Source organism: Ochotona princeps, chromosome 5 (assembly GCF_030435755.1).
Source record: "Ochotona princeps isolate mOchPri1 chromosome 5, mOchPri1.hap1, whole genome shotgun sequence".
Taxonomy (NCBI): domain Eukaryota; kingdom Metazoa; phylum Chordata; class Mammalia; order Lagomorpha; family Ochotonidae; genus Ochotona; species Ochotona princeps.
This window is the reverse complement of record NC_080836.1, coordinates 21,925,255-21,948,668: the sequence shown is the minus strand read 5'-3', so window position 1 is coordinate 21,948,668 and position 23,414 is coordinate 21,925,255. Positions and strand designations below refer to the sequence as shown.

General features: G+C 42.4%; 1 protein-coding gene across 3 annotated transcripts in view; it reads right to left on the bottom strand.

Annotated features, from left to right (window-relative positions):
- THSD7B (thrombospondin type 1 domain containing 7B) overlaps positions 1 to 23,414 on the bottom strand; it is a 777,161-nt gene that overhangs the window by 489,311 nt on the left and 264,436 nt on the right. For all 3 annotated transcript variants that reach the window (XM_058664450.1, XM_058664449.1, XM_058664451.1), the window contains exons 5-6: positions 22,365 to 22,520; positions 4,815 to 5,012 (exon numbers count right to left, since the gene is read on the bottom strand). In XM_058664450.1, the coding sequence (XP_058520433.1) occupies positions 4,815 to 5,012; positions 22,365 to 22,520 (354 nt within the window). The remainder of the gene's footprint in view (positions 1 to 4,814; positions 5,013 to 22,364; positions 22,521 to 23,414) is intronic.

Sequence of the window (23,414 nt, the reverse complement as noted above, 5' to 3'; positions counted from 1 at the left end):
AAAAGATAGACCCACATCTTTCACCATATACTAAGATCAAATCCAAATGGATAAAAGATTTAAACCTACATCCAGAAACCTTCAAACTTTTGGAAGAAAATGTTGGAAACACACTGCAACACTTAGGGGTAGGCCCTCACTTCCTAAAAAAGACTCCAAATGCAGTAGAAATCAAGACCAAAATAAACAATTGGGACCTCATCAAACTAAGAAGCTTCTGTACAGCTAGAGAAACAATCAACAAAGTAAAAAGGCAACCCACAGAATGGGAGAAGATCTTCGCACACGACTTAGGTGATAGAGGGCTGATCTCCAGAATATACAAAGAGCTACAAAACAACCAAAATGTCAAAACAAACAAGCCACTCAAGAAATGGGCATGGGAAATGGGCAAACACTTCACAAAGGAACAAACCCAAATGGCAAATAAACATATGAAAAAATGCTCAAGTTCCCTGGCAATAAGGGAAATCCAAATTAAAACATCAATGAGGTACCACCTAACGCCAGTAAGACTGGCCCACATGAATAAAAGCACCAACAACACTTGTTGGCGAGGTTGCGGGGAAAAGGGAACCCTACTCCACTGCTGGTGGGGCTGCAGGCTGGTACAGCCTCTATGGGAATCAGTATGGAGAACATTCAAACAACTCAAATTCAACATACCGTATGACCCGGCAATAGCACTCCTAGGAATATATCCAGAACACTTGTTTTATGAGAAACCAACATGCACTCCTATGTTCATAGCCACACAATCAGTAATTGCAAAAACATGGAAGCAACCAAAATGCCCATCAACAGAGGATTGGATAAGAAAGCTATGGTTCATCTACTCCATGGAATACTACTCAGCTATTAAAAAAAACAAAATGCAGTTCTTTGTGGCCAAATGGGCCAAACTGGAAACCATAATGCTAAGGGAAATGAGCCAATCCCAAAAGGTTAAATACCACATGTTTGCCTTAATTTAAGATGATATGATGTTATGTATAACATGTTATGTTTTGAATGTTATATGTTGTGTATAAACTAAAATTGAAGTATAGGGGAGGTGGTCACAGAAGGTGGCTGGGAACTCGCATTTACTTTTAACATATTGGTTACTCATTACTATGTCAATTAATTCCATAATGATGTAAATTTTTGCTGATGGTATGTTGGAGCTTTTAATTGATCGGGATGATAGTCTGCTGGCTCTGTCTTCAGACCAGAGAGTGTATACCTAAGAAGCCGTTGAACTTGACTGGACAATAAGATGCTGGACTCTGTGTTTGGTATATGCTTGCAATGGGGGAATCTCAACTGAACTTGAACTGTGGTTATGCAACAAGGTGGAGGAATCCACCATGGTGGGAGGGTTTGGGGAGGGGTGGGGAGAATCCCAGTACCTATGAAACTGTGTCACATAATACAATGTAATTAATGAATTTAAAATAAAATTAAAAAAAAAAACCACAGGTCAAGTACACCTTTCTACATTATAAACTTCTCAGAATGTAAGGTTCAGTTATAGCAGTAGAAAATGGATGAAGCCAAATAAATGATCATTTTGTATTCTGACCTGGAGGCTGGGAAGGGAAGAAGCAAGAATTATTATTCTAATTCTCATTATTTTTATTGCATAAAATATTCTTTGAAAATCTCATCGCAACAAAGCATAACAACAAATATTCATTTTCAATAAAAATATGCACGTATTGGAATGGTTTTATGCTAGGCACTTCACTAATCACTTATTTTTCTCTTTTTATTTATCTTTATTAGAAAGGCAAAATTACAGCAAGAAGGAGAGACAGAGAAAGATCTTCCTTCTGCTGGTTCACTCCCCAAATGGCTGCACAGCTGGAGCTGAGTCATCCAAAGTCAGGAGCCAGGAGACGTTTCCACACCTCCCAGATAAGTGCAGGGTCCCAAGGCTCTGGGCCATCCTCCACTGCTTTCCCAGGGTAAAAGGGAGCTGGGTCAGAAGTGGAGAAGCCAGAAGCAGCATCCATATGGGATGCCAGTGCTTAAAGCTGGAGGATTAGCGTGTTAAGCAATGGCACCAGCTCCCATTACTCACTTTTACACAATTGATTTATCTTATAATCTTGGCAGAGGGAGTAGTTTTTATTATATCTACTGTATGGTTGAAGAAAAGGTTGCTTCCACAAGATAAACAAGTGCAGGTGAGTTGCAGAATTGAAATTCCAACTTGATTGGGCTCTGAAACCCAGATGTTAAATCTCCACACTTCACTTGTAACACTGTGACGCTGAATACTGCGCACTTCACTGCACAGACGTGCAAAATGTTCCCCACACCCAGCAATTCTATCACACCTGCGGAGGATTCTACAATTCAGGTAACAGATGATGCCACCTGCTTGGAAACAGTAGCGGATCTCACAGTTTAATAGTTTAATTCCACAAGATTTCCCCTCAATTCCTAAATCCATCACAGTTCCCAGGTCTGTTGCTTGTACTTGTTAACAACCAGTAATACATCAGGGTTTCCCCAAACCTCTCCTTGGGTGCCATAATTTGTAGAACAGCACAGAGGACTCTCAGAAAAAAATTTTTCTTAAGATTTTATTATTATTGAAAAGCCGGATATACAGAGAGGAGGAGAGACAGAGAGGAAGATCTTCCATCCGATGATTCACTCCCCAAGTGACCACAATAGCCGGTGCTGCACCGATCCGAAGCCGGGAACCAGGAACCTCTTCCAGGTCTCCCATGCGGGTGCAGGGTCCCAAAACTTTGGGCCATCCTCGACTGCTTTCCCAGGCCACCAGCAAGGAGCTGGATGGGAAGTGGAGCTGCTGGGATTAGAACCAGCGCCCATATGGGATCCCGTGGCGTTCAAGGCGAGGACTTTAGCTGCTAGGCCACGCCGCCAGGCCCAACTCTCAGAAATTTTATGTTGGCCTAGCAGTTGCTCATAAAGAATATTACAGAGTATAAGCAGACATCCAGAGAGACTGCAATGAACCAGATACGAGAGCAGGAGCCTCGGAGCTGCCCTACAAACTCTAGTCACACCCACACAACCCGGACACTCCCAATGCCCTGTTTTACGGAATGTGATGAAGGTTTTGCCACATGGGCATGATAGATCTTTAACCCAATTTTTAGGCCTTTCTTCTTTTAAGGCATGGTAAATAGAGCTAAAAGTTCTAAGCTCATCACGGTTGGCTGTTGCTGGTGACCCCCCCACTCCCAGCCAGGAGCTCACCAAGGATCACCTGATATGGAGTAAAAACTCTCATCACTCAAGGAACATCACCAAGTGACTCAGGTACACTGTGTCAACAATCAGGACCAAAGCCAAATAGTAGAACACAAATATACTCCAAACATCCTTAAATCTCAAGAAATGCAACCCTTTTGGGAACTTTGAGCCAGGAAACAGTGATAAAGGCCAATGTATATTTTTCTTTTAAGAAGTCCTAACAGCATACAAATACCACAAAAATCATCTTATTTGCCTTTGCTAATAAATGTCTATGTAGCCACATTCCAAAATGTCTTTCGTAACAGAATATTTACTTTTAATTATTTTGTAATTTTAGAAAATTGCTTCCAACTGTTTACAATTGGTAACACAGTTTATTGTTGTCCTCATTTAATCAAACAACCATCCAGTTTTAGAGGTAACTAATGACATCATTTGATAAGATGCATATCTGCCCAATTATTATCATGCTCTCTCCCTACCCCCAAAAAGAATGCAGGCAGGAAAGGAAGGGGAGGCAGAGAGAAAGAGAAAGAGAAAGAGAAAGAGAAAGAGAAAGAGAAAGAGAAAGAGAAAGAGAAAGAGAAAGAGAAAGAGAAAGAGAAAGAGAAAGAGGAGAAAGAGGAGAAAGAGGAGAAAGAGGAGAAAGAGGAGAAAGAGGAGAAAGAGAGAGAGAGAGAGAGAGAGAGAGAGAGAGAGAGAGAGAGAGAGACGGAGAGAGACGAAAGATAAAAGGAGATGGTTTGCTGTCAACTGTATGTGGCTACTGATACCCATTCTGAATCTAGTTTGTAATCTCCTATGTTCTATAAATTACTTTGTTCTGTAAGTCAAAACATTTCATCCTACACACCAAGAGCATAATAAATGGGGCTTCTCCTGGCAGGGCTGATTAACAGACGTGCTCAATATTCTTCCAAGAGGCTGAGTGTTTTAAACTCTAGGAAAAAGGTTTTAAATGTCACTTCTCTCACTGCTATATGACTTGCACAATTTCTGAATCACACTTCATTTCAAACAACTCTTGTACTAGAAGTCTGGAGATTGGGGAAAGACATCATTGTTAACAGTTTTGTAAATCTTGACAACGTAGATTTTAAAATGGTTCTCTAGAAGTGTTAGCATTATGTCAAGAACGGATGGCAGCCTAATGTTACATAAATGAAAAGATTCCCAGTTAGCATATTTTTTGTTGTTGTTTCCAACTTGGAGGGAGGCATACCTCTAAACTCTTTACAAGCTAGTATTTGCTGATAATATATAGCTGCATCTTATATATTAAGCACAAAACACCAAATGCAATTTGTTTTGTATTTGTAAGATGAAGAATATCCAGGAGATTTCTGTTTTCTATTTGTTTTTAGGAAATTAAGAACTCCAGAGCAATCCCCAGATTCACTGCATTGCAGTAAGACATCATTAGTGTTAACCCGTTGAGCAGAATATTGGTCCCATGGTAAGCCATGGCTGACTGCACCACAGCGATGTTTCCTTTGACTTAACACAATCATGGGTAGGAAACTGACCTGTTAGAGCACAGGCTATGCTATTGTGGCCAAGAGCATTCAGCCCCTCTGGGGTAGCCGTGGTCATACCTTGGGTGTCCTGGCAGACGGCCTTCAGGATGCGATGCCCCAGGCCACATTTTCCATGATCAGGGATACAGATGCCTTCTGACACCAACCACTGATAACACACAGGATCCTCACAAGGCACAGATTCCACCAAATGAGGACAATGTCCCGCAGGACCCGTGGATTCCATGAGGACATGGCGTTGCCGCATTCTAAATCCTAAAAGGAGAAACAGAAGTCTCATTCCGCCCTCATACAATACAAAAACAACATACATAGCTACTGGGTGAGAAAGCTGGCATTTAGCTGAACACCCAACAACTCTGAAGCATGTGTTACTTTGATAGTTTGACTTCACGGAAATGGGGGAGAGGGAACAAAATGTTGAACAACAACAACAACAAAAGAAATGGAAAAAGAACAAGAACAGAGAATATATTTTGTAAGACTTTCTATGTTAGGAATCAGAGGAGCCAGGCATATCTACTGGCATAGTGAGTAGCTTATGTCTAGCAATATTATTAAACCAAGGGAAACTCAACAAAAATGGCCTAGATACAGATAAATTCTCATTTCCTTTTTGCTGTTGTTTTTCACATTCTTGCTAGTATGCATTTTTGCTACTTTGGCAAGTCCCTGGTGCCTGAAAAGTCACAACTTTCTGCTCTGAAAATTTCCTAAATAGCTTTTCTAAAATCTCCAAAGTAGCTTACCCTATAGAAACAGTGCCACTCAGGGCTTGAATAGCAACCTCTCTAGACAGTCAGTGTGAGAGAGAAAAAAAAGATATACTGTGGGACAAAGGGCCTAAAGTCCTATTAGCTGAAGACTATGATGATAATGTGAATGGGTGGGCCTCAGATGCTGTGGATCTACAGGGACACACAGCCATAATCAGCAGGAGTCAAACAAGGACGTGGAGGGAAGTGGGTCAACTCTGAGACTGCAAATGGTAAGAACTCTGGTAAACGAGCCACCATGTGCACTTGGTGAGCTGTGCCCCGGCAGCCAGTGCACCATTTGGTGCCAGGCTCTGCCTGCTGGCCACCTGGCCGGGAAACTCTGGGGTTTTGGTTCTTTAACTCGCTGCTTAGGTAGCTCCAGGTTGAACCCACAGTGCTTCTGGGATGTGAGTCAATCCTAAAGATTCCCAATGACAGTAACTCTTCCTCTGAAGAACTTGTAATTACTTAACAATGCTGAGCACTGAACACCAGTTCATGCAAAAGCTAAGTCTCGGGGTTTGTCCAGCAGGATATCCTATTACCTGACATGATGGTGGATCAGCAGAGGGGTCACATTAGGCAGGGCTATAACATTTACTAGCATTCAAGAACGATATCCGGGGGTAGAGTCTATGGGGGATGTGTGGGCCAAACCCTGTGCAAATTCTAGCCCCACAGGTTAGCTTAAGAGTTGGGGTGGTGATGGACTAAGCTAGGTGTGACCAAAGAGCTTGGTATCAACCACAGGTAAGGGAACCAAAAACAATCTGGACTGGTCAAGGCAGCAGCACCCAAATGTGCATCCTGAATAGGGTTTGGGGTGGGCCAGGCTGCAACATTTACCAGCTCATACAAGGCCAAATGGAAGGCCAGACTGCACCGGGCACTGGTCTAAAACCCAATGGCACGTATGAGAACTGGGTCTGGGAGTGGATCAAATGGAGGAACTTGGGAAACTCCCCTGGTGAGTCATAGCTCCCGCTGGTGAACATGTGGTCCAGACCTGGGGGTCGGACAAGTTGGGCAAAGTAGCTCCAACAGCTGGTTAATGTGTGAATTGGTAATGGAATGGGATGTACTGGGCAGAACTGAGCAAACCTTAGCCTACAAACGAAACTAGAAACCAGGATGGAGCACAGGTCATGCCCAGCTAGGCTCTTGCACCTACTGGTCTGTGTGAGCCAGGGATGCTAAGCCACAGTGTCAAAAGCCGGGAGAGGAAAGGGGCTGAGCCAAGCTGAGTCACAGCAACCACTGGCATGTGCGTGATCTATGCCTGGGAACAGGCCCGGTTGGGGAGCTAAGGGGACACCCTAACTCGGTTGAGGTTCCCACCAAGGGGTGCACGCACTGGAATGGGGGCTGTGTTCTGATCAGGAAACTGTTGTAGTCTCCCTTGGCACAAGTGTGGACTGGGACTGGAAGCATCAGGCTGGGCCAGACGCCAACACCGTCTGGTGTCCTGGGAGGACCAGGGTAGATGTGGGACGGACTAGGCTAGGTCTCAACTCCTACTGCACCATGTAGGAGCTGTATGTGGGTATGGATGAGCCATGGCTAGGCTGAAACATCCAACAGCAAGAACCAGCTTGGCTTGAAGGCCAGTCAGGAAAAGCCACTGTTCCTGCTAGGACAGGAGGTGAACTGAGTAGGGCTGGCTCGTGGACCCCCAGTATGAGCAAAATCTGGCATTGGAAGGGGTTCTGATGGAGGAGCCTGGGCAACTCCTCTGGCAGGACACAGACCCTGCAGGGAAGAACAAGAAGCATGATAGGAAACAGCCCAGGATCGGCCATGGAAAGTTTTCCACTGGCATACTTTTGGCATGGGTCGGGGGCAGACCAGGCTGAATCAGTACATGTCATCCACTGGCAAATCCGAGCACCAGAACAGAGTGTGAGTCGGGCCAGGTTCAGTCACAACAAAAACCAGTCCACAATACAGAATGCCAAGGTGAGGTTGCCTGTACCGGATATGACCGCAGCATCCATCCAGAAAGTGAGAACCAGGAAGGGAGTAGCAGAGCTGGCAGGGGATTAAAGGGGGGTGGTTCCCTTGCTGGACAGCTACTCCCACTGGAGAGCATGAGCTGGGATGGGTGCAGACCAGACTAAGCAGGGCTCCAACACCTGTGCGCCTCATGTGCACTAGATCAGGGAAAAGCCAGGCTGGGCTGATTATTCCTACTGGTGCAAACAAAATTAGACTGTGTGAGGGTTGTTAGGGCTTAGCCATAACATCAGCTGGCAGAAGCTGGCACTGGGGGCTAATTCTGTCAAGTCAAACCACAGAACCACCTGGAGAGTGCATAATCTGAGAGTGAGAGAGACCTGGGAGGGAAATAGTGGGCTCCTCCCTCTTGGGTTACCACTCCCACAGGAGGGCAGGAAAACTAGGACAGGGGCTAGGGTGGCTAGACAGAAAGGCACCCAACATCTGTGTGGGCTGGATAGTTGGGCTGGTTGGGTTGAACCAGGCTTCAATGCCCATTGACGTGTATGAGAGCCAAATGGGATGTGGGACAAACTGGACTAGTCTGCTACACAGACTGGCAAACCAGGGCTGGGGGTGGGCCTGGTGGGGGTTATTGTGGGTCCCTCCGGCTGGGCTGCATTTCCCACTGGTTTATGTGAGGGCCGAGTGTGTGCTGGGCAGAAGCAGGCTGGACTGCAACACCCATTGGTTCCAGTGGAAGTCAGGGTTGAAAACAAAACCAACCAGCAATTGCAACCAACAGCTGATTGTGGTGATGGACTATGCTGGGCCCTGTGCTTGCTAGTGCATACAAGAATCTGGTCTGGGAACACCTCAGACAAAGTTTCTTTGGGGATCTCCCCAGTCAAACTGCTGGACTCAGAATCCTAACCAAGAAAAGACAGAAGACAGAACAAGTCAATCAATCACCTCAGCTATATGTTAGCAGTGAAATACTGGGCAAATGGAGACTCTATGATGGACTATGTCAATCAGTGGATTCTTCAATGACCTCATCGTGCTTGGAGTGGCGAGATTGGCAGCAATTCATGGCTGGTGAACCATCAAAACCACTTGAGCAAGACCCTCAGAGCATGCCCCACATGTGGGACTTGGGGCGGGTGGGAAAATGGGTGGGGCTTCTCCCTCAATATTCCCCTTTACCACAGATACACGAAGGAAACAATATGGAAATAAGAGTCTTACCCACTTTCCTATAGTCGTTGAACCTTCTTACCCCAATTAACTATGTAAAGATTATCAAAAATATAGTAAAAAATGAAAAACAAGAAAAAAAGAAATGCTGAAAAACATATTTAAAAATTCTGTATGTTGTAAACAGCTCTGCATAAACTAGGAGTTAATAGAAACTTCCTAAGTAAATATGAATAAACTTTGCTGACATTTAAAAAAAAACAACTCTGGTAAATGGAGGAAATGTGTTTCCTTTTAAACATTCAGCTATTTTTCAGCTTCCATTGACACGTGCCACATGACAATACAGACCTTCTCCAAACCAACATTTAGATTTTTCTCTGAGAAATTATATATACTCAAGGTATATCTTCTTTTTTATATGAAATTGTTCTATTCTTACAAAAATGAAAATGAAGTAGATATTTGACACAATGGTTAAAATGCTGCTTTAGGTAGCCACATCCTAATATCCAGAGTGTCTGGGTTCAGCTGTCAGCTCTTCTCCTGATCCCTGCTTCTTACTAAAGTGGATTGAGGGAAGGAATGATAACAGCTCTGGTACCTGGGTCCCTGCCACTCATATGAGACATGGATCAAGTTCACCAGCACATATGAAACCTGGCTGAAACAGGGGGCATGGTGCGAGTCTGTCAGTGGAAGCAGGGATGGGGGTTGATGCTTTCTGGCTGGGCCATTGATCCCACTGGTGACCATGAGAACTAGGACCTGGAGCAGACCAAGCCAGACAGGGCTATAACACCTGTTGGCTTGCATGTGAACTGGGTTAAGGGGAAAGACAGACTGGGCTGACTGACTGTATCCACAGGTGCATGCAAAAGCCAGAGTAAATGCAGGCCAGTTTGCTTTGCCACAGGATCAGCTGGCAAATGCTGGGACTGGGGGTAAATCTTGCCAAGTCAAATTGTAGAACCACCAGGAGAGTGCAAGATCCAGGACTGGGACTGGGTCCTGAAGGGAAACAGTGAGTAACAATTTAATGGGCTGCAACTCCAAATGGTGAACATGAGAACCAGGACCTGGCTAGACAAGGCAGTGGCACCCAATGTAAGCTGGATAGAGGAGTCAGCTGGATTGAACCAGGCTTCAACATACACTGATGTGCACGAGAGCTGAATGGGATGTGGGACAGACTGGACCAATCTACTGCACACTAGCAAGCACAGAAATCAAGACCTGGAGCAGGATTGTGGGGGTTATTGGGGATCTCTCTAACTAGGCTGCAACTTCCACTGGAATATGTGAGGGCCAAGTGTGTGGTGGACAGGGTTGGGTTGAGCCTCAGTATCCATTGGTTTATGTTGGAGATGGGGCTGGAGGTAGAACTGACCCAGCAATTCCAACTACCAGTGTGTAATAATAGCCTGATGTGAGTAATGGATTGAGTCAGACCCCATACTGGAAAGCACACATGAGTCAGGTCTGGGATCACCTCAGACAAGATGTGTTTGGGGATCCCCCCAACTGAACTGCTGGACTCAGAATTCCAACCCTAGGGAGAATCACAAGACCTGTAGTCTGACCATGGAGTGTATGTGTCAGAACTGTGCCTCCACAGTGGTTTACACAGAACAGTGGAAGGCATGACCAGGTACACAGAGAGGATATGACAGACTGTTGGGTCCTGCAGAGGAATCTGGTACCATAACAGAGGAAGGAGGACAAAATAAATTGGACCACTAACCCAGCCAAACAGTGACAGCAAATATCTGGGTAAATGGTGACGTTAATGTGCAATGTCAGCCAATGGACCTAGGGAGGATTTTCCTATCCTTAGATTGGTGAGATCGACAGCATTTCAAAATTATTGAAACCACTTAAGGAGAACCTTCAGAGCATCCTCAACTGTGGCCACTGGGACGACACTTAGTGGCCATCCCCTGTCCCCAAGTACTGAGGAGGTTAGGATGCTGGATGCAGCTTCTCCCATTTTCTTCCCCTTCACCCAGATATAGGAAGAAGAAAAATAAAATTTGGGAACAATGATCTCACCCATTTTCCCACAACACTTCCTACCCTAGTGAACTATATAAACATTATCAAAAATAAAATAAGAAAAAGCTTTATAGCCACTCTTTTTTGATAGCACACTTATTATTAATTAGTTTTTTTTTAAATATTTGTACATTTATTTGGCAGGCAGAGTTATAGGGATAGAGAGACAAACAGAGAGAGAGAGAGAGATCTTCCATCTACTGCTTCTCTCCCCAGATGATCATACTGGCAGGTGCCAGGGTAAACCAAAACCAGGAACCAAGACTTTCCTACAGGTTGCCCACATGGGAGCTAGGCCAGCTCTTGCTGCCTTTTGATGCAGATTAACAAGGAAGCTGGATATGAAGTGCAGCACCTAGGACTCAAACTGGCATTCATATGGGATGCTGGCATGGTAGGCATGTACCAAGTACCCCAATAGCACACATTTTACTGAATTACTTTGTTTATTTCTTGGATCAAATAAAATGGAGTTGGATAAAATTCAATTCCCAAAATGAGAATGCCTTGTCAATCTTCCTACAGGGAATAGGAGGGTAAGTTAACAGACATGAGAAATTAAAGTCAGGTATAAATCCCACTCACAGTTTTGCCACCAAAATAATGAGATGAAGTGTTTAGAAGGCTAAAGAGGTTTAAAGAGGGACTGGTTCCTCTCAAGCAACAAAGTCAAGGAAAGCAGCACAGATGGACATTTAGATTCAGGATTCAAAAAGGAACAAAGCTTACTTAGAACAGGAAAAGGATGAATGAGTATTTGGCACAAAGTTATATTTTCAACACATAGCTTCCCTGAGAAGCAACTCAGAATACTAGTTTAGGTTTCAATCACATGTAAAGAATGCTAACAATTCAAAGGGGCATTATTTATCCTCTCAGATGTTGAATTCTCACAGCACTGACAATGTGAAGGCAAAGAGAAGTAAAAACAACTCAAAAAGGGCCAGTATTGCGGCTCAACAGTTCAATCTTCCACCCACAGGTGTCAGCATTCCATATGGGCACTTGTTTGAGTTCAGGGTACTCCACTTTCTATCCAGCTCCTTGCTTGTAGTCTGAGGAAGCAAGATGGCCTCATGCCTTGAGATCCTGCATCCATGTGGGATACCTCGAAGAAGCTCCTGGCTCCTGGCTCCTGGCTCCTAGCTTTGGATTGACTCAAAAAACAAAAACAAAGACCCAGCATGGTAACCTATTGACTAAAGTACTCAACTTGCATGCACAAGATCCCATATGGGCACCAGTTCATGTTTTGCAAGTCCTGCTTCCCACTCAACTGTCTGTGTGTGGCTTAGGAAAGTACTCGAGGATGGTCCAAAGCCCTGGGATGCTGCACCTACGTGGGAGACTCAGAAGAAGCTCCTGGCTCCTGGCTCCTGGCTTTGGATTAGCTCAGCTCCAGCTTTTGCACCCACTTGGAGAATGAATCAGCAGACAGAAGACCTTTCCCTCTGTCTCTCCTCCTCTATACATATCTGCCTTTCCAGTAAAAAATTATTGTATCTTTAAATTTTTTAAAAAACTATAAAAATAATAGGGAGGGAAAAGACATAGAAATCTTCTGTCTTGCTGTCTACATGTCTTCATGTCTACAGTAGTAACTACTCTCCCCACCTTCCTCACACTTCAAACAAAACAAAAACAGCAAAGAACTCCAATTTCTTCCTGGATAAGAGACACAGGACATATATAAGGCTCTTAACTATGCTTGATGACCATCCAAGTACAATGACCTGCAAGACTCAAAGCCCACAAAACCTGAAAAACCTCTATTCCTCCCATACCACTTCATCGCCTAACTGCTGTCCCTGATGCTTCTTTAGTTTTTGTGCTAAAAGCAGGACACGGCACGGATCTCCGTGAGTTATGCTACTGGACAACAAGCTCAACACTGAACACAGAAAATGAGCAATGCTGACTAAGGGATTCATCTTGTCCTGTTATTTGGAGTATAATGTCACCTAGGGGCTCAGTCAGTTTTCCTCAATAAATGAAGTGGCATCCATCTTGACATAAATGTACAGGTGACATCTCCTCAGTCAAGAAATCCTTTCAGTGTTTCATCTGACCTGCCCTTGTTTTGATTCTGACAAGGATCAAATCATACACAGGCTCAACATGAAGCAAAAACCCTGGACTCTCTTCACTTTAATCACACATTGGCATTCAGGCCTGCAGTGGGCATCGGGCTCCCTCCAAGCGTTCTGTTTGGAAAAATATTCAACAACCAATGTGTTGATGGTGGGGCTCAGCTAGCCGCTGATGCGATTTACTAAATTTCACATTCATCTGATAGCACCATGCCGTAAACATCAACACCATGTGCATATCACAGTTCCGTGCTCTGGAAAGCCACAGCAGGGGCTTATTATTCATAGAGTTTATAAACCAACAAAGGAAAAGGCCACACACATTAAATTAGCATTGATTTGACACCAAAACTGAGACAGCCACTTAAATGACTCTAATCATTAAATCCTGAAAATTACCTATTTCTTATTAATCCCACTTTGCAGATGTGGAAATAAAAGCTTGCCAGCACCAAGTAACTTTTCCAAAGAAACATTCCGGATCCCCTGGGTGAGTATGGAACTTTGCAGAGGTCGTTTCATCAGAAAATGTATGCAAGTCAGTTCCCAGGTGTTGGCATTTGTGGTACAGCATGGTAGGCCATGGCTTGCAGTCCTCATCCCCAGAGCTGAGCACTGGCCTGAGCTCCTGCAGCTTCACTCCCCATCCAGCTCCCTGCTGGCATTCTTCATGCCTAGTTAGTTCTCTCTCATTTCTCTAATGGTAACGCTTTTGGTGTGCCCAAAGGTAAAGAAGGGAAGAAAACAGGAATGGCTCAAGTACTTGCAAACTCACAATCCATGGGAGACCCAAATGGAATGTCAGACTCCTAGCTTCATCCTGTTCTAGTCCTGGCTGTCACAGGCATTTGGAACTGAATCAGTTAACAGAAAAATCAATCAATCAATCTTTCTCTCTCTCTCTCGCTACCTCCCTCCCTGCATTTCAAATATATTTAAAAATATAGCTAACTGTGAGCTGCGCATATGCTATGCTTTATTCCTCCTTCACAACACGAACCTCAAAGGTACCATAAAGCCTTCTCTTTACAAAGAACAAACTGCATAGTGCAAATTCAGGCCCTGAATACCAGGGGCAGTTAGAAAAACCACTTCCTGTCCACAAATTTCACCTTTTACGGAAGTATTATTTGGAAGGTTTTGTTTTTCTTCTCTGACCCTAAGACTAAGACTGATGGGTAGTATATAATTCTACATATCATAATTAGAAAAAAAAATGAATTGCAATTGGGGGAAAAACGAAGACGTGCAGGGTAAAGTGGGTGGTGATTTTTTTTTTAACTGAATCTATGGAAGAACTGACGTTGACTCAAAAGGGTACTTCCAGGTCTGAGGGCTACATGTCAACACATGATAGTGAACCTGCTTCTGTGGGGCTATTCATCCCAATACTGGCTCTCTACATCATCCCAAAAGACAGGCTCAAAGAAATCTCCAGCAGGTTGCACAGAGCTGATGGAAGCTTGTTTCCATCTTAAACATTCCATTTGCCCTTCATTTCTGGCAGCTCTGGACATTAGGTCATAGCTCCAAGTCAAGAACCTTAGCAGGCTTCATGTTTGAATCCTACTCTTTGGAAATCCAGGGCCAGTCCTGCAGAGGTGGCACCATGCAGTATCAGTATATGCCTGCATTGTGAATACACAAAACAGCAGCACAGACATGGTAAGCTCTGCACAAGGAAACAGACACAACCCCAGCAACCATAGGAAAATAAAAAACAAACAAATAAAACCTGTTTTCCTGCATATACAGTGCTATCTGCAACCATCAAAGAGGTTCCATTAAAGTTAGAGCGTATCGAATCAGCAAGGATAGGAAACAGAGAATGTGCCAGTCATTATGTAAGATTTAGACATGTCAGTATTTTTGACATCAGTATGTTGTTTGACTTTGTTTCAGATTGTAAAAGGCTGTCAACAAAGGTGTAGCTTCAAAATGTCTTTTCCTGTGAGTTGCTCTGGGACTAGAGGTGCTATGACTGCAGGCCACACGGTATGCCAGGAAGGTCGGTCTCCCTGAGGGCCTGCCACACAGGCTGTTAGCTACTGTGACAACACGAAGGAAACCTCCATCAGATGGCTCTGCAGAACAACTTTCATGGGCAAGGTCACCTTTCTAAAACATGGCTCAAAGGGCAAAGGTATCTTTTAAACATATGTCAAGGTACCATGCGCCACAGCTATCTACATAGTTTACCTCTCAGCATTTTATTTTTCCCTCAGGCTAGTTCTCTAATTATAACACCATGGGAGTGTTCAAAGATAATAGCTTAATAAATGACAAAACCTGCCCCAATCTAAATTCCTTGTGAAGTGCCCCAGCTTCACTTGACAGCAATGAGCAGCGAGCACTGTTTGCCTTGTCTGCCTGTCACCAATGTGATGGAAGGGTGCGAGGCCTGGAGACTCACTGATTTCTTGTGTATTCTGAATGGTTGACAACCACGGACCTTCGAGGAGCCCCAACTGAAGGGTATCTGAGTAAGAATGTGGCACAGGGAGATAATGCTATAACTAAATTTTACTGTTACACAATAAGAGATTTTCTACTTTGGTATTCCTGTACTCCATCTGTCCAAATAAAATGAACATATCAAAGCAATACCATAGTGATTATGATTTGGAAAGAAACAGACTAGAGAGAATTGAAAAAAAAAAGAAATTATTTTAAACTTTCCACTTTTGTTTTTTGATCTTACTTTCTTATATACACATATACACATACACGTAAAATATGATACACAAAAATCTTAGAAAACTATGAATGTCCTAGATTTCTGCTAGTGGATTCACTGCATTTCTTTAGAGCAGGGCACTCAAATATAAAGTTAACCACCTAGTTGATGTCCCAGAGCTGTGGCATGTTTTATGCAGTAGGCTATATATTCCAGCTCTGTGGACTTCTAACCTATGCTGAGAACACACCAGTGATTCTGGCGAAACGCACAGCAGGATCATGAGACGGAATCCAGGGATGATAAGGTTGTAGACCTCATGCTTATAAGTTGATAGAAATAATCAGATGGTGGTTTACCACAATCATACTGCACTTGGATTTCTTGCAGGCACAGAATCATTTCCCTGGAGAGAAACTCCCTTCTGTTTCCTTCCCCAGAGGGATGTAAGGTAGGTAGTTTTGGTACATTTTAGCAAAACCTTAAAAAGCAAAAATGTTCTCTGCCCGAGGCAAGCTCAAAAAAAAAAATAGCAAAGTTCCAGACCTGAATAACAACCATCAAAGCACACAGTTTCTCCTGTCTCTGATTGCTTAGCGGTGAGGGCAAGCCTAGCCCTACAGGGCCTCTCTAAGACAGGCTAATCCTCATCAATCACAACATGCCCCTGCAATCTGCAGGACACAGACTTTCAAAGGCTTTACTTAGCGGTGTGGGGTCAAAACTGTGTACCTGGTTACATGGTTCCTAGAGCCATCCTCCCTCCCACAGCAGAGTCCTTCCCTCTTGTCCCAGAGGCACTACACTAGTGCTAAGATCATCTAACACTCGGCTTCCTATCTCTTTTAGCAGGTCAAGGATGTTCTCTTAAATAGAATGATTCACTCTGGCTGTGAGACACACAATAGACAGATTACTTATTTTCTAAGGATTGGCTTTTTACCTTGGTTAGACTTACAGTAGAAAGCAGTGAAGTAAGCCTGGTGTTTGGAGACAAACTGAACTGAGGAAATGGAAACCCAGAGCTTTAGTTTTTGCTTAGCCATTATTAAACAACCAAGGGGGTTTAGACAAATGGCTTCATTTATTGCACATTTTACTTCTGGTATTTGATGAAGTGTTGCATCCTTGCTGAGCCTAAATGCTGATACCAAAGTAAAGAGTGCATTGGTGTCCCTGAGGCCGCTATGGCAAAAACAATGAAACACACAACAACAAAACAAAACTAGGGTGGCTTACAAGAATAGAAGTGTATTTTGTAACAGCTCTGCTGATTAAAATCTAGAAGTTAATTTGCACATATGGCTTGGCTCCCTCTGAAGGTTCTAGGGAAGGTAGGGTTCCATGCCGTTTCTAGATCGTGGCAGTTACTGGCAATATCCAGAATTTCCTGGCTTACAGAGCCCTCACTCTCAACTTCTGTCCTTACCCTCATATGCTGTCTGCTTTCAAGGCTCTGTTCTACTCTACTTCCATGACACACTCCTCTCTGGACCTATCTTCTCCCTTCTTATAAGGACGCAAATCACTGTAATACAGTTTATTGTAATGTAAGATGGCTTGATCTTAACTTGACTGTATCTGCAATGAACCTGTTGCCAAGTAGCATCTCATTAATATGTAAACATATCTTTTTGGAGGACACAATTCAACCTTCAACAGGCAGCGTCCAGTGAACAATGGATCACAGTTTGTTTTCAGGTGTTAAACTATAGCTTAGGGGAATGGGCACCAATGAAGACAGAGTTCTAGATACCAGCATCTAGAGGGGATGCGGCAAATGGATGAGTTAGAAGGCTGTGGGATCCTCGGCTGACATTCAGGAACCCATTCTCAGGTACTTGGAAAAGAGAGAGGGAAATAAAAGTTGCAAGAACAGCTTCTTGCAACAACTGTTCATCCTCAAAAGAGGAAAATTGAAGCAAAGAAAAGGAACATTCTCTGAATTTCTTTAGAGAAACTAGGAATCTAAACATAACAATGGACATGCAATATGCATGGAACAACCATCTAATTCCCAGTATTGCTTCTACCTTCCTGTGGTCTCCTTGGAGAAATCACTCATCCTCCCACCATTCCCTATTCTCAGCTGTCAGCCTTGAATATACCTCTCCGAACATCAAAGGTGTTCCCACACCAGCATCACCCACCTGCCATTTAGTCCTTACATCCCTCAGTCAGAGTAATTTATTGAGGTATAAGCATGCAGAAGGCACTTAAAAATATTCAGTGCAGACTTTTCTTGGAACTCTTGGGAAAGACATTTCTTCCTGGTCACTTTATTCTCTAAAATGAAAATACATACTGATCTTTACAGAGGGCCTGCCTTAAAAGGACTCCAACACAGAGAAATGTAGAACGAAGAGAAGGGCTCGGTGCAATCATTCAATTGGCTAGTTCTGCACCTTCGAATGCTGAGATCCCTTATGGGCACTGCTTCAAGTCTCGGCTTCTCCACTTCTCATCCAGCTCCCTGCTTGTGGTCTGGGAAAGCAGTAAAGGATGGTCCACAAGACTCGGGGTGCTGCAGCCACATGGGAGACGCACAAGAGCCTTCCGGCTTCAGATCAGCTCCAGCCACTGCAGCAATTTAGGAAGTAAGCCAGCAGATGAAAGATCATTCTCTTCACAGATCTGACTTTCTAATAAAAATCTTATAAATTAAAAAAAAAAAGAACTAAGAGAAGTAGAGAATCACAAAACAAAGAATGAAATCTGGATCCACACTGTTGTGCTTGTTGATGCAGTACCATTGTCACTCTTATTTCAGGTGTGTTAGCTAGGAAAGTCTCTTCCTACAGATCAAATCAGTGTGATTAGATTTATGCCACCTAGAGCCAAACCTGCCACAATTAATATAATGGCCACTTCACCCTGTATGGATTATATAGATGTGAGAGCAAAGGAAGTCCACACTCAATGCAGCCAAGCTGAACACAGATGGATAGTCATGGACACAGTGGCTAGGGGAGCCTTGGTACAATCAGATGGGATTTTTCAGCAAGTAACCTTAAAAAATGTGGTGCATACAGATCAGAAGACAACTGCAGAGTTTTGTGTGCAAATCAAAAGGTCTGGTTATAAATTCAAGGGCCACAAGTCTGTAAACAGTGCCCATTAATATTACTTGAAACTTATTTCTGTCCATTAACAGAAGAAGACTACAGGACATTCTGGCTACATGCTAAATAAAAGAGTAGTATGACTTCCCGAAGATTCTACTGAGATCCAGAATTTTTTTAATCTCGACAGAAAGGTCAAAGTTTGCTTCTATCTGCTTTTCCTACCAAAAACTCATCATTCACACACAAGCACACACACACCTGACCAGGTACTTGCATTCTTCTTTCACAACGAAAAGCATTACAGCATGAAAAGCAAATTTTTGCTCCATTCTTGGATTTCGTTTCTCTAAGCAAAGAAAGTGCTTTTTCTTAGTACTCTTACTTAAGAGAGCAGAATATCAATAGAAGCTAAGAGGTCATTGAAACAGAAGGCAAGACATTGCCAAAAATAAGCTTCTGAATGTAATGTGTATTTTAAATGCAAGTTAAAGAAAATGAGACTATAAAGGACTAAAAAATTATACAGGCACATACACTTTCAATATCAAAATGCAGATAATGTTTATAGAACTCTAAAACATGACAGTAAGTCTTAAAACATGAAATATAAAACTGACTAAACAGAAAGCTAAATAGTTGGTTTATGATGATTGCACAAATTAGGTCTACTCCGTTCAGTGTAACCATTATACATAAAAAATGTTCTGCTTGACAGTTGATTAGGATAGGAATGTGTAGCCCTGAGTGGTAAGAGAGTGCCAGAAGCAAACCGGGTATTACACAGAGCTAAAGAAGAAAAATCGCTGTGTTAGGTAAGCAGAGCTCACAGGTGTCCTGTGGAAAGAAGACAGAGCCATACAGATGAGGAAAAACTGTTGAAAACACTCGAGATTGCAACCCACAGCCCAAGAGGAAGAATGAAGACATTGAGAATCACCCAGAAAAGGAACTCAGAAAAATCACGATAAAGTTCTTCAGAAACAGTGAGAAACACAGGTTAAAATTTAATGAATATAACACAAAAGAGATACAGCTACAAAACAGAATCATATTGAAATACTTGAACTGAAAAATATAATAGAGCAATAACAAACAAGCAAACAGAAAGCCACACGAATAGAATGAGTGAGGGACAGGAAAAAAATTCAGAATTAGATGGCACCTCATTTGAGAATATACAAATAATCAGAAATATGGAAGAGAAACTCAATAAAGCTAAAAAAAATCTGAGAATTAAATGACACCTTTAAAAGATCAAATTTAATGGAGATAGGAGCTTCTGAAAACATGCAAAGAGAAGCAGGATTGTAGGATGTATTCAATGAAATTATGAAAGAAAAATTTACCATCATTGGAAAAGTAATAGGAAGCCAAATACAGGAAGGGCACAGAACCTCGGATTTGATGAGAGATGATTCTCACCTAGACACATTATCAAGCTCCCTTCAAGCTCTTATCAAGAACACACACACACACACACACAAAGATACTGAAACAAGCTCGCTAGAAGTATAGAATAACATATAGGGAAACATCAATCAGACTCACTGCTGACTTCTCAGATGAGACCCTTCAGGCCAGAAGAAAAGAAAGATGCATATTCCAGATCCTAAAGTAATAATTTACAAAACCTCTGTTGACCTAGAATAACATGTCCAGCAAAGTTCTCAGTTGTATTTGAAAATAAAATTAAAATACTTCCAAAGCAAAAAGTTGAAAGACTTCACTACTACCAGAGCAGCCCTATAAACATTACCCAAAAAACATGCTGAGGACAGAAAAAAATTAAAGTAGCTATACCCAAAAATGTCAAAGGTGTTTATTTATTCAATAAAACCAACACACACACACACACACACACACACACACACACACACACAGATTAAGCCATGAGAAATCCAATGCAAAAATGACCAGACCAAATTGCTACCCTGAACACAAACACTCAAACTCATCCAAAGACATAGATTAGCAAAGTCTAATATTGGTACAAGAAGAGATAGCAAAATCAGTGGGATAGAATAGAAACCCCAGAAAAGAGTCCACACATGTACAGCCAACTAGTCTTAAATAAGAGAATGACAAATGACCAATGGAAAAAGGTTAGTCTCTTCACCAAATGTTGCTGAAGGAATTGAATGGTCACATGCAGAAGTAACAAACAAGACCCTCATGTTTCATCATATACAAAGATCAAGTTTAAATGGATAAAGGACCTAAATCTATATTCAGAAACCTTCAAAAGTATTAGAGCAAAACACAGCAAGCACTCTAAAAGATACAAGTATTTTAAAGACACAGAAAATTCACAAAAAGTATAGCCAGTCAGGGCCAAAATAAACAAATGGGATCACCTCAAACTAAGAAGCTACTGTACAGCAAATGAAACGATCAACAAAGTGAAGAGGCAACTAATAGAATGGGAGAAAAACTTTGCTCATTCCACAACAGATAGGAGACTAATATCCAGGATGTAAAAGAGTTCCAGAAATGCAACAGCAGCAACACAAACAATCCAGTTAAGAAATAGATGAAGAAAATGAGCAGACATCTTTCAAAAGAAAAAAATCAAATGGTTAATAAGTATATGAAAAAATGCTCAGGATTGCTTCCAATAAGGGAAATACAATTAAAAATCACACCGAGGTTCCACCTAACCCCAGTAAGAATCACCTACATACAAACTTTACTAATAACACCTGTTGTTAAGAATGTTGGGGGGTGGGAAAGATGCCCCACTCCACTACTGGCGAGAGTATAGACTTGAGCAGCCACGATGGACCAAGTCAGTATGGGGCGTACTCTGACTACTGACACTTCATCTACCATATATGCCAGTAATCCCAGTCCAGGGAGCATGTTCAAAAGAAGTGGCACCTACATGTAAAAAAGCAATCTGTATCCCTAAATGCATAGTAGCACAATACATGATAGCAAAGGCATGAGAACATCCTAGATGTCCACTGAAATAGAATTGGCTAAATTTGGTAAATTATGGTATATCTACTCCAGACTACTACTCAGTGATTAAGAAGAATGAAACTCTACCATTTGTAAAAAATGTTCCCAACTACAGACCATTATGTTCAGTGGAATAAGCCAATTCTGAAAGGGCAAATATTTTATGCTGTCTCTGATATAATTTTCTTGCAAAATACAAAACAAATGCACATGCATACATATATACAAAATGTGTTAACAAGTTTTTTTTACATTAACTTTTTTTTTACATTTTACACCTGTAATTTCATCAATGTACAGTGTAATTGAGGAGTATGGGGAAACAAAGAACTGCAATGCTTCCCTATTCCCAAATAAAAAAAGGTCTCCTACAAAACTATTAAATATACCTGGACAACGAGATACTAGACTCTCTGCCCTTGATTATACCCACAACGTCATGACACACACAAAGAATAGAATGCTGAAGTTGTGACCACAGCTAAAGGAGTTTATTATTGTAAATTACAGGAGACAAAGAGGATGGGAGAAGTAGGAGGGAGGAAGCGAAGGAAAAGGGAAGAATTCCCATACTTACAAAACTGCAAAATGCAAAATAATGGGGAAAAAAAGATATCTCGCCATCCAAATGTAGTAACAATCACTTCATCAGCTGTGATCCTAACCACAAAGTCAAGGAAGGTCAAATTCCACACTCCATGGAAATACTGTCAGTCGCATCCCTTAACAACTGAATGCTGTCAGCTTTGAGCTGGTTATCTATGTTTAATATGCAAATATTGTCTATGGAAGACTTAATCAGCTAATTAGCTGGCATAATAAATGTGTATACATTGGAGGAACATGAAGTATACAAACAAGGCACTCACCTTTTCTCCCCTGAGGATTACGGCAATTCTCGTGGATGCACAGGCCCCAGGCTGACCAGGAAGATACTATGCAGTCCGTAGAACACGGGACACTGCAGAGCTGCGAGGATGGCGGGGCAGGTCCCAAGCAGAATGTCTTTTCCACTGGTCTAGAGACTAAAGGACAAAAACACAATGGTCCATGACATTCTCTGGACACACCTTGCATGCTCCTATCTTTATGTGTCCACTTTGCTCACATTGGCTTTACAGCTAAAATGATAAAATTCAAACAAATTGTGTACGGTAATACTTGTTGATATGTTTGGCATTATTAGCATTTTGGGTGAGAAAAGGGGAAGAAGACATACAGCGTATACACTTCAGAGTCTTGCTTTACAGAGTATTCCCTGGGACTCCACAGAGGACCAGAAACATAACAGATACAAATGATCTACAGAGTTAAGATCTTAACAAAATTGAACAGCTTTGTGAAGTTCCAAGATGAGTCTATCACGACTAAAAAATGACTGAGTTGCTGGGAGAAAAAAAAAAAGCAAAATTGAACTTAAGGTGCAGTGTTTAGCATAACCAATCTACTGCTGCGATTCCCCTGAGGGGAGGAGTTGGTGAAGACACAACAAGGAAAATAGTTCTTAAAATAAGAAGCGGTATTAGGATCTGTGACTGCAGACCTGGCCCTCAGAAGCAGGTTTCTTTAGTGAAGCTGCCTGGAGGGGCAAGGCTCCTACTGGGGAAGAATAAAAGTATGACTTTTCCAAAGCCTCCAGCACTGCAGCTGCCCCCAGAACAGGCCAGAGCCAGGTCACTTTAGGAGGCGGCAACTGTCAATGGCACTCTCCAACTGTCCTCTGTCTGCAGATCTACCATGGATACCAAGAGAATACACAGAGAAGATTGTCATCCCTATGGAATTGACAAAGTAATAGGACCTTAGTCCTATCTAAGAACAATGCCCTAGAAGAACAGCCCGGGGAATAATGAATTACACTGAATAACCTCATTCTATGAGGGTTATTGAGCAATCTAGACTTTGGAGTAAAACCATTG